Below are 12,514 nucleotides of genomic sequence, written 5' to 3'. Positions count from 1 at the left end.
CAAAAGGAGATGCCCCAACAACCTATTCTAGTTTGTGAGATCTTTGATGTGTGGGGCATCGACTTCATGGGACCCTTTCTGAGTTCATATGGTTATGTTTATATATTACTTGCTATGGATTATGTCTCAAAGTGGGTGGAAGCAAAGGCCACCCGTACTGACGATTCTCAAGTTGTTGCAGAGTTTATCAAGCATAACATTTTCTCTAGGTTTGGAATTCCGAGAGCCCTCATCAGTGATAGAGGTACACACTTCTGCAACCGAACTGTGGCGAGTTTGCTTAAAAAGTACCATGTGACGCACAGGATCTCCACTGCATATCATCCATAATCCAACGGTCAATCTGAGGTATCAAACAGAGAGATCAAATCTATCCTTGAAAAGACCGTGAATCCTACTAGAAAGGATTATAGCCTGCGTTTGGATGATGCCTCGTGGGCATATAGAACCGCATTCAAGACACCGATTGGAATGTCTCCATATCGGTTGATTTTTGGGAAACCATGCCATCTGCCAGTGGAATTGGAGCATAGAGCCTATTGGGCTATCAAACATTTTAACATGCAGATGGATGAGAGCGGCGAGCACCGGAAGCTGCAGTTGCAAGAGTTGGAAGTGATTCGCAATGACGCATATGCCAGCTCTAAGATCTACAAGGACAAGAAAAAGGCCTTCCACGACAAGATGATCTCTAGAAGGAACTTCGAAGTTGGTCAGAAAGTTTTGCTCTATCATTCCCGACTTCGGTTGTTTCCATGTAAGTTACGTTCGCGTTGGAATGGACCGTTTGTTGTAACTAATATCTTTTCTCATGGTGCAGTCAAAATTCAAAGTTTGGACACATCCAAAACATTCAAGGTGAATGGCCACCGGGTGAAGCACTACCATGAAGGTATCCAAGTGAAAGACGGAGAGGACGAGCATGACATCACTCTTGATGCTCCGCCAAATGTCGACTAAATTCGCGGCATGCAGTCGAGCTATAGACTAACTGTAAATTTAGCGCTGACTGGGAGGCAACCCAGTGTTTCTTTCTCTTTTTATTTTACTTACTTTTATTTCTTTGTTTTAGTGTTGCTTTTTATTGTTTTTGTTTGTTTTTCGTTAAATTTTGGAAAATTTCAAAAATAATTTTTTTAGCTGTGTGCGCTCGATCGCATTGAACTCACGCGATCGAGCGCACGATTTCACCCCTATTCTCTGTCCGAAATTGTTTTGAGGCTCACTCGATCGCTTTGTACTCATGCGATCGAGCGCGCAGTTTCAACCCCGTTCTCTGCCCCTGATTTACGAAGCTCGCTCGATCGAGAGAACTCAATGCGATCGAGCGCGCTCCCCTGTGGCCGCCTAATTAATGATTTTTTTTTCTTTCCTTAACTTTTTTCCCCCCCTTTGCTCGATTTTCCTAGAACCCTAAACCCCCAATTTTCGAATTTTACTAATCCTTACCAATTTCCCTTGAAACATTGCAGGAATCATCCCAAGGATTGCACTCCCCATTCTTCTTTTCTTCTCCACATCTCCAGCGCCAGATTTTGCCACGAAACACCGGAATTCTTAATGCACGCCAAGTGTTCGATATATTTCCCCGGTCAAGTTTCTTGCTAGGTTACCATAATTATGGGCCCGAAATGCACTCGAGAGCACGGAGAATCGTCTCGCCAAGGAGCTAGGAATACCCAGAACCCAATCCACCCAGCCAGCCAATTCGTCAACCAAGCGGCACAAGATCGATACGATCATGCTAAAGCCCATCGCTACCCTATTACTGAGAGGGGTTTTGCTCTAATGGATTACGAAAGCGATGTGGCTAACCAAGTTGTCAACCAAGGGTGGGGGCCATTTTCTCGACAGCCATCCCCGGCTATTGTCCCTATTGTGAGGGAATTCTATGCCAATGCAGCAGCGTGCACGGATGATAAGGCCTTCGTCTGGGGTATTCTAGTTTCATATGCACCAAAAGATTTGAATAGCCTTTTGGAGACGCCCGACGTCGATGACAGTTTCTACCAGAGCATAGCTTCCGGCCCGGATTTGGACGAAGTCATTCAGCAAATATGCATGGCCGGGGCTGCTTGGAGGGATCCGGTTACTTTCAAGTGCTTTAAAGAGAAATATCTGCTGATGAATCCGGCAACTTGGTACATCTTTGTAGCCCACCACCTCATGCCCATTACCCACACGAGCGAGGTACATGTTGAGAGGGCCGTCCTACTCTATGCTCTTGATCTTCAATTACCGGTGAATGCGGGGCGTGTGATACACAGTCAGATGAGGCATTCCATCACTACGAGGACGGCGGGTCTCTATTTTCTGATGATTATCATGCAACAGTGCTTGCGCGCTGGGGTGCCACATCGACTCGATGAAGAATGGTTACAACCCATGCGTCCTATTGACGGCGCGACTGTCGATGCCAAACGAGAATATAGGAGGAGCCAGTTCATGGTGGATGATCAATTTGTGTCGGTGCCCGACCCACTACGCCCTCCACCGCTTCCACACCGAACCACTACTGTCACGGTTCGAGCGTTGGCCAATGAAGCCCAATATCAGAATGCTTTCAATGCAGCGGTGGCCTCGAATTTTCAGGCCTTGGACTTTATTTGTCGAGGCATTTCCGAGCGTCTTGGGATTGACCCCACCACATTGACCCCGGCTATCCCATTTCCACAGCCTTCTGACTTTCAAGGCGCCGATCCCGTCCTACCTCCTGAGCATGAAGACGAAGATGCCGCCGACCGTTGAACCAGGTGAGTTTTGATTTTCATTTGTTGCACAGCATATTGTTTCGTTTTTTGTTTGTGTTTTGTCTTGTAATGCATTGAGGACAATGCTTAGGTTAAGTGTGTGGGGGGGGGGGGGGTGCATTGTATGCATTTTGCATTTTGTTTCTTTTGTTTTGAATTTTTCTTGTGTTGTTATGCATCGTATTGTTGTGTTGTCGTTTTTGTTGTTCAAATGCATAAGTTGAGGATGAGTTGTTAGCCTATGATGAGGTAGTTGAAAAATGAAATTTTTGAAAAATTTTACTCTTGATTGGACATGAGAAACCATAGGTTGATTGTTGAATATTTTCAAGCACGCATGTTACACCGGTGAAGTGTAGTGATGTATTAGACTTTGTGGATGTCTGTTGGACCATTGCATGACAATAGGTGTTTGTGGAACTTGATGGTTCTTAAGTCTTGATGATCCTATTGATTTAGCATTTACTCTCTTGGGTATTTTTAGAAGTAGAAAAAGAAAAAATCAGCTTTTATAGCATGTTTATGAAGTAATCAACTCCATCCAGGTTGCAAGAAAGATGTTTGAAATCCTACTCATCTTATTTGTGGCTAAGTCTGCGGAAAAAAATAAAATGGGGTTTAGCCTTGAAAAAAATAAATTAGTAAGGCTTCAGTTCCATCCGGGTTTGAAATGTGTTTGAAATCCTATTCACTATTTCATAGCTAAGTATGCGGGTAATTATTGGGACTGCAAAAAAAATCGCAAATTAGTGCTTAGTTAGCTTGAGAGAGTTGTGTTTTGTTGATGGATTGTTGGGAGGAGAGTTCTTGATTGTGAGACTTGCACTGAATTGTTTTTAGGTCGGCGAACAGTCTTGAAACTTTGTTCTTTTGAAGTTGCATGTAACTAGGGTAACATGGCACACACACACGTTCGCATTCGACTGACGGTGTATCATTGATGATTGAGAGTAGCTATGAACTTGTTTTTGGATGAAAGTGGTTTTCTCTTAGGCTAAATTTTATGCATAATCGTCCTTGCTTATGTGTTTGTCCTGTTTCATTTTGTTTTTGCATGACTTGCTCGAGGGCGAGCAAGGATTAAGTGTGGGGGTATTTGATAGTCGTGTTTTGTTTGCATATTTTGTTGTTATTTTGTTGGTAGTTTGCATGCATTTAATTGTGTTTGTTCATGTTTTATCTTAGTTTTGTCTTTTGCATGCATTTATATTCATAACATACTCCCGGGTTTAATGTGTAGGAGATTTCAAGATGAAGAAAACGAAGGCAAAATATTGGTTTTTTCCATGCGATCGATCCCCCGAACTCAATAGGATCGAGCGAGGTATCCGGATTATGAAGGCAGAATTTTGCATATTTCCATGCGCTCGATCGCACGTACTTAGCAGGATCGAACGCGGGCCGAGAAGTTGAAAATAGAGAAACGCATATTTTTACGCGATCGATCGGGCGTACTCCATGCGATCGAGCGCGCGGGCCTGTTCGGGAATGATTTTTTAATTTTGGAAATTTTGTTATTTTGGACTCTAGGTTTTATTAGACTCTTAATTCCGTTTTTAATTATTATTATCAGATTTCGAGACTCTCTCTTGGAGGATAGGTTTTGTTCCTCAATTTCTTCTCTAGTTTTCTTCTTTTCTTTGAATTTTTATTGATTTGGTGATGAATCGTTGTAGCTAAACCTTTTAATAGTTGGTTGAGGGAGACGAAACCTTGATATATTTTGTTCATGAGATTCGATTCGTAGTGTTTAATCTTTATTAAGTATCAATCTTTGATCTGTTTGATTTCATGTTTGTATGCGAGATTTTAGGATTGGCCATCTTAGAGTTTTGTATTGCGAACAATAGTTAAATTAGAATTCAAATCCGTAATTGTTTGAACAATCTAATTTGCGAAGCAACTACGTTTGATATTTTCTGCTGTTGAATTTATTAAATCATAGAATCACATATTGACTAGGCTAAATACAACCGCTGGTGTTTGTGTTGTCTAGGTTCGTCAGTTTTACTAGTTTGAATGCTACCGTGGATTTAAATCTAGATTGCTGTTATCGGGTTAATTCATTGGTAAGGGTTAATTTAGAATGCTGTTTTCTAATTAACTAAAATTACGGTGAAACAGGAATTTATTTTTCACTGACGAATATTTAATAGGATTAATTATTTTTAGGGAATCGATGATTGAATGAATGAATATCAATGGTGTAGTCGACAGATACCAAGTCTCGCCTCTTATTGATTTCTCCAAGTTTATTATTCAATCTTGCATGTTAGTGAATTTTAATTGTTTAAAATTTTCAGTAGTTAATCTCAAACTTCAAAACCCCCTTTTATTTATTTAGAACGCATTAAATTTACCTTTCCTCGTGGGAACGATCCCTACTCACACTAATGCATTATTTGTTTATCTGATTGAGTCGGGTAATTTGGGCGTGACACGATTAAGCGTAACCAGAGACGCACATGGCCAACATGCGTGATGTACTTCAATCCATGGAGACTAGCATTGGTCAGTTGGCAAACCCACTAAAAGATAGTAATCGCGGTCAATTCCCAAGCAATACTGAGGTGAATCCCATAGAACAGTATAAGGCCATAGAGTTGAGGATTGGAAAAGAGGTTGGAGTCCAAATCCCTACTGTTGCAGAGAAGAAATTTGAGGAAAAAGTCGAGGAGAAAGAGAAGGAGCCTGAACCTGACCCAAAACCGATGTACAAGCCGCCACTCCCCTACCCACAAAGGTTCAAGAAGAAAGCTTTAGATGAGCAGTTCTCCAAATTCTTGGAGATTTTCAAGAAGATTCATATCAACATCCCCTTTGCTGATGCTTTGGAACAAATGCCAAATTATGCGAAGTTCATCAAGGAGGTGATGTCCTTGAAAAAGAGGCTGCTAGAGAACGAGGTGGTGAATCTAACTGAAGAATGTAGTGTCGTGCTACAAAAGAAGATGCCACAAAAGCTTAATGATCCAGGGAGTTTTACTATTCCTTGTTCTATTGGTGGTTCTCATTTTACGACTGCACTTTTTGATTTAAGGGCCAGTATTAATTTAATGCCATTATCTATTTACATGGCCTTGAAGTTGGGAGAGATGAAATCGACTATGATTTCATTACAGTTGGCAGATAGAAGCATCACATATCCACTTGGCATTGTTGAAGATGTTCTAGTCAAGGTGGATAAATTCATCTTCCCAGCGGATTTTGTGATATTGGACATCGAAGCAGATTATGGTGCTCCACTGATTTTTGGGAGACCATTTTTAGCTACGGCGGATGCTAAGATCGAAGTAAAAAATGGTGAATTATCGATGGGTGTGGAAGGCGAGAGAGAGATTTTCAAATTATTCATGAAGACACCTAATCCACCCATCGAAGAATTGTGCTTAATTGAACCGGTTGTGAAGTTGGAGAAATGTCAAAGAGCTGATTTTGCGGATGATTCATCGAAGGAGAGAGTGCCAAATTTATCAAAGAATAAGTCCATGAAGAAGAGAGTGAAATTTAAATGGCGGTTCGTGTAATTTATTAAGCGTGTGAAAGAGAAAGGGAAGACTTAACACCGGTGAAAGTCGGGCTGACGACTTTAAACCAAGCGCTTTTTGGGAGGCAACCCAAAATTTTTGTTTTTTATTTTTATTTCTTTTCTATTTTTATTCTTTTGTTTTATGCTTTAATTTTTATTTTTTGTTCATTAGTTAATTTATGATTTTTGAATACATTATTTGGAATTTTGGAGGCCTGATGTTTTAAAATGTTTGAATTTTTTCAAGATTTTAGAGCTTCTGACAGAAGCTCGTACGCGCCCGCTCGTCATCTATCCCGCGCCCTCCTCTCCTCTACGCATTGAAGCATCCCTTTTCTGCGCTATTCCATGCGCAATTGCGCTACTAATCTGCGCCACATCTAGCGCAAACGCGCATGCCACCTGTTATCCTCCTTGCGCCAATGACCATCATCTGCGCAGCTTCCTTTAGCGTGATCGCGCAGAACCCTAGCGCCAACGATTATCATCTGCGCTCCATATAGCGCTAACGCGCAGCCCACCTTGCGCTAACAAGCCCTCAATTAGTGCTATCGCGCCACCCCATTTACTCATTTGTGCTTCAGTCCAGCGCAAACACGCTAATCTTCTGCGCCATCTAGTGCTATCGCACCTTCTCATCACCTCACCATCTTAAGCAATCTCAGCAGCACAGCCTTGAGATCATGCGCCCCTCCTAGCTGCTCACATCCATGCACCATCGAGGTCATTGAAATCCTAGCATCCCTATGCACAATCGTGTGTCCAAATCGTGCCATACATTGCTCGATCCTGCTTATTATGAGCAAAATCACATATTCACTTGTGCAAATTTCATCTCATCCGATCAAATTCTGATGGTGCTGTAGCTGCTGCAACTTATTTCTATGGAGATGTTGGTGTAATTACTTTTCTGGAGTTGATTTTGGTTATGCCGAGTCCTGATGCTCGGTGTCGAAGGTATGTGTCCCTTGTTCTTTTTATTGTTTTTAATCATTAGAGACAATGATTATATTAAGTTTGGGGAGGGGGGGGGGGGTGAATCAGTGTTTGATTTAGTTGGTTGGTTGATTGTTGTTTCGTTATTATGTGTGCTTTATAGTTAAAATTTTTGTTGAGTTTAGTTGAAGTTGTGAGTTGAGTTTTAAAAGAAGTTGAGAAATAAATTGGAATACATGGCCAATTATGAAAAAAAATTTTGTGCTATAACTGAAATCCATGATTGTGTACCTATCTGGCAAATATTTTTTTGAGAAAAATGGAACCAATTGAATGAACAATTTCCTATATACTCTGTGATTAATACTTGAATCTGATTTTTGAAACATACAGACATAGATATGATTGAGGCATTGTTTGGATTTTTTTGGGCCTAATTTTCATTGAATTTATTTATCCTTAGTTGCCCATTTGAGCCTACACGTATATTAGTACTTTTGGTACATGTTCTGAATTTTTTGGAAATCATCGTTTACTGCTGATGATTATCTTTTCTGCACTGATTGATATTTGTATGATTTAATTGTGGATTGAGAGTTGTCTAGAACTAGTTCAGACACTCTTCGAGGAGAAATACGGGCAAAACTGTGATTAGGAATGATTTATGAAATTTTTTCTGAATGCGTTTGAGCCTTTCAAGCTACCTATTTATATATTTTATCCCTAGTACCTTGTTTGAGGCTTATTGAAAATTGAATGGCATGCGTGTAAACGTGTGATAAAACCCGCATTCGTCATTATTTCAAGGTCCTACATTGACTACCTGAATAGCCTAAACACTATTTCCTACCTTTAAGGGAGTAATTTGAATGCTAAATTGTTATATGCTCCTAGTGTTATTTGTGAAAAAGGGAATGATGTGGTGAAAGAATTGGAAAGAGAAAAAGAAAGAGGTAGTAGAAAAAAAAAAAAAGAGTTGAAAAGAGGTTTGAAGAGTTGAAAAATTTTGGGATTGAAAAAGAAAGAAAAGAGTTGTGAAAGAAAGTGTGAAAAGTTGAAAAATTAATGAAGTGAGAAAAAAAATAAATGTGAAATTGTGAATGAAAATGAGTTGAAGTTAGATTGAGCATAAGTATAAATTACTCCTTATTTTGAATTCTTATCCTTCATTTGTAGCCATGAGCCAGACCATACATTATAAGCTGATTAAGTCCTATTGACCGAGTCTCAGTTGCTCAATATACTAGTGGAGAAGAGATGCAAGAATTTAGCCTATGGATTGTTGATTGATACTTTTAATGATTATGAAGTTTTATCGAAACACGCACACACTATTATTCTTTAAATTTACCTAATTGTGAGTGTTTTTGATTTCATATCCTTTATTTGATCATATGCTACCTTGAAAATTTCTCATGATCTATGAATGTGTGAATTGAATTTGGATAAGGTTTTTTTGAACGTGAGTTGCGGAGATTGTGAGTTTATGCGGTTATTTGGTTATGATTAAAATTTTTAAGTGTTAGTAGGTTGGATGGGATTGGATTTGATTATTTTGAAATTATTTCTAAGGCCATTGCTCCATAATATTTTTTGACTATTCTTGTTGGTTTGATGATTTGAGTTTTTGAAAGTTATTGTTTTAATAGTTTTGCTCGGGACTAGCAAAAGTATAAGTTTGGGGATATTTGATAAGTGTATTTTAAACACTTAATTCATATATAATTTTAATAATTAATTGTTTGTTTCGAGCAGATTTATGTGAGTGTTTTGTTGTTTTTGTGCTTGCAGAGAATTATTGAATTATTTGGAAAAGAAGAAGAAAATGAGAATTTGTGAAGAGAAAATGAATTAAAAAAATAAAAGAAAAGAAAATTGAAGAAACGAGAAATAAAAGAACAGGAAAAGAGTTATTGGCTTTCAATTTGGGCTTTGTTGTCAGCGCTAAAAGAAGCGCTAAAGAAGAGAAAAGAAAGAGCTAACGCGTTGTGCATGGGAGAATTGAGAACTCTCGACAGAGAGTCAAGAGAGCCCGCATGGTTATTTGGAGCGCCCGCGCTTGATGACGTCTCGGGATTTTAAAATTTTCGGAAAGGAAAGTTTTAATTTTAGTGGGATTTTGAGTGGGCTTTTGCGCATGATATAAAAGGGGATTTTTTATCAGACAAGAGAGGAGAGCCGCACAGACACAATACGTACAACACATCAGAGAACAAAGATCGTGATTGTGGATTTTTTGGAAGGAATTCTGGAGCATAATTGAAGACGGAGATCGATAGACCGAACACGGCATCGACGGATTTGTTTTCTACTTTTTATTTATTTAATTCTGAATTTATGTCTCGATTTTTGAACATGTTTTGTTTTATTCAGAATTTTATTATGAACTAAATTTTTAGAGTCTAGAGGTTGGATGGAACCTGGTTTAGACACTTTCATGAATTTTTAATTTTATTGAATTGAGTTACATTAATTGTTTTTCTAGAATTGATTGTCTTTTCAATTATCTGATCAATAATTGATTTGTTATATTTATTTGAAATCTGGCACTCGGGAGAGGAGATTTTGAATAGGACCATTAGAAAATACACTGTTAATTATTTATATTGCTCGGGAGAGTGTATAATTTTAACAGAGCTTTTGAAAAGAACATTGTTTTGAATTGATCACTACAAGTAGATTCTTAATAGGGATATTGAAATTAAACTGTAGTTGATATATTTTATGAACCATGTATTTCATCCGTAATTGGATCAATTTGTCATTGTCTTCATTAATGATATCCTCATTTACTCGAAGGATAGGGAAGAGCATTCGCGGCATTTGAGAACGGTTCTAGAGGTGCTCCAAGAGCGGAAGTTGTTGTCTAAGTTCGGAAAATGTGAGTTTTGGCTGGAGAGAGTAGCATTCTTGGGTCATATCATTTTCGAGAGCGGTGTTGAGGTAGACCCCTTCAAGGTTCAAGCAGTGAAGGAGTGGTCTGCACCCAGAAACGCATCGAAGATTTGCAGTTTTCTCGGATTGGCCGGTTATTATAGGAAGTTTATCAATGAATTTTCATCCATTGTTGTGCCTTTGACAGAATTGACCAAGAAGAATGCTAAGTTTGTTTGGAGCCCGAAGTGCCAAGAGAGCTTTGATGTGTTGAAGGAAGCTCTTACGTCAGCACCAGTTTTGGCTATGCCATCAGGGCATAGTGATTTTGTGGTTTACACTAATGATTCCAAGTTGGGACTGGGATCAGTTCTTATGCAACGAGATAGAGTCATTGCTTATGCTTCTAGGTAGTTGAAGGAGCATGAGAAGAATTATCCTACTCATGATTTGGAGTTGGAAGCAGTGGTTTTTTCTCTCGAGATTTGGAGGCACTATCTCTATGGAGAGAAGTGTAAGATATTCACAGATCATAAGAGCCTCAAGTACTTCTTCATCCAGAAGGTGTTGAATATGAGGCAGCGGAGATAGTTAGAGTTGTTAAAAGATTATGACTGCGATATTAGTTACCACCCGGGTAAAGCCAATGTAGTCGCAGATACTTTGAGCCGGGAGACAGCAGTGATTGCTTCTATGACAGTGTCTAGACCGTTGCAGGATGAGATTAAGAGATTCGGACTAGAGTTTTATGTTGAGGGTAGAGCTCCTAGATTGTCATCTTTGACAGTGCAGACTACATTATTTGACTGTATCAGAGTTGCTCAAGCAGCTGATGAGCAGTTGAGAAAGTGGAGACAGATATATGAGGAGAAAGACAGTGGTCTGTATTCGGTGGTAGATGGGATTGTGAAGTTTAGAGGTCAATTTTGGGTGCTCGCAGGTGATTCTATGTGAGTTATATCATGGAAGAGGCACATATATCATCGTAATCTATACACCCAGGCAGTACAAAGATGTATCGGGACCTTCAACAGATGTATTGGTGGCCGGGCATGAAGCGTGATATAGCCCGATTTGTGTCAGAGTGCCTGAAATTCCAGCATGTCAAAGCGGAACATCAGAGTCCTGCAGGATTGCTTAAGCCACTCCCTATTCCCGAGTGGAAATGAGAGAATATTACCATGGATTTTGTAATTGGCTTATCGAGGACAGTGAGAGGTTCGAATGCTATTTGGGTTATTGTAGACTGTCTCACTCAGCGCACTTCTTGCCTGTGAGTACGACCTTCACTATGACTCAGTATGCGGAGTTGTATATCCGGGAGATAGTCAGACTACATGGTATCCTTGTTTCCATAGTGTCTGATAGAGATCCGCGGTTTACTTCGTCTTTTTTTAAGATTCTTCATGCAGCCTTGGGTACGAAGCTTTTGTTCAGCACTGCTTTTCACGCGCAGACGGATGGTCAGTCCGATAGGGTGATTCAGATTCTATAGGATCTTTTGAGAGCTGGTGTTATTGACTTTTATGATAGTTGGGAGTCGAGTTTACCCTTGGTGGAATTTTCTTATAACAACAACTATCAGGCCACCATTGGTATGGCGCCTTACAAGGCACTCTATGGGAGACCGTTTAGATCACCGGTATTGTGGACCGAGATTGGTGAGAGGTCAGAGTTGGGACCCAAGATTGTTCAGCAGACTGCCGAGGTTGTAGCCAAGATCCGTGATAGGATGAGGACTGCATGGAGCAGGCAGAAGAATTACGTTAATCATAGGAGGAAGGACTTGGAGTTCTTGGTGGGAGATCATGTGTTTGTCCGGGTAGTTCCTATGAAGGGTGTAATGAGATTCGAGAAGAAAAGGGAAATTGGCACCAAGGTTTATAGGACCATTTGAGATATTGGACAGTATGGGCATTGGCTTATCGGGTGGCCTTGCCACCTAACCTTGATAGAGTCCATAATGTCTTCCACGTATCAATGTTTAGGAAGTACATCTCAGATCTGTCTCATGTGCTTAGCTTGGAACCTCTTCAGTTATCCCCTCACATGACGTATGAGGAGAGGCCCATCCGGATTCTAGATAGACAGGAGAGGAGACTCCGTAACAAGTCAATTCCAATGGTCAAGGTGAGATGGCAGAATCATTCGGATGAAGAGGCCGCTTGGAAAGTAGAGGAAGATATCAGGACTCGTTATCCAGAGCTCTTTGGTGAGTCTTGAATTTCGAGGACGAAATTCCATATTAGAGAGGGAGGAATTGTGACGCCTATAATTTCCCTAATTTACGTTTCATGCTTCAATTTGTTCTAAATATTTATAATATTAATTTTTGGTATTTATTTACCTAAAAATCAATTTTTCCCGCGCACTGGATTTTATTTTTAAACTTTTGAGGAAAATTAGCATTTTTAATTTTCGGACT

The 12,514-nt window shown here is 39.8% G+C and overlaps 1 protein-coding gene across 1 annotated transcript; it reads left to right on the top strand.

Moving 5' to 3' along the window:
* Window positions 1-5,245: 5,245 nt before the first annotated feature.
* Window positions 5,246-11,986, top strand: LOC140862402 (uncharacterized). The gene is made up of 5 exons (XM_073265423.1): window positions 5,246-5,320; window positions 10,015-10,499; window positions 10,716-11,029; window positions 11,502-11,566; window positions 11,675-11,986. Exons 1-5 carry the CDS (start codon window positions 5,246-5,248, stop codon window positions 11,984-11,986), a joined length of 1,251 nt encoding a protein of 416 aa, XP_073121524.1.
* Window positions 11,987-12,514: the final 528 nt, after the last annotated feature.

This window comes from Henckelia pumila, chromosome 4 (assembly GCF_033568475.1).
Source record: "Henckelia pumila isolate YLH828 chromosome 4, ASM3356847v2, whole genome shotgun sequence".
Taxonomy (NCBI): Eukaryota; Viridiplantae; Streptophyta; class Magnoliopsida; order Lamiales; family Gesneriaceae; genus Henckelia; species Henckelia pumila.
This window is presented reverse-complemented; position numbering and strand designations above follow the sequence as displayed.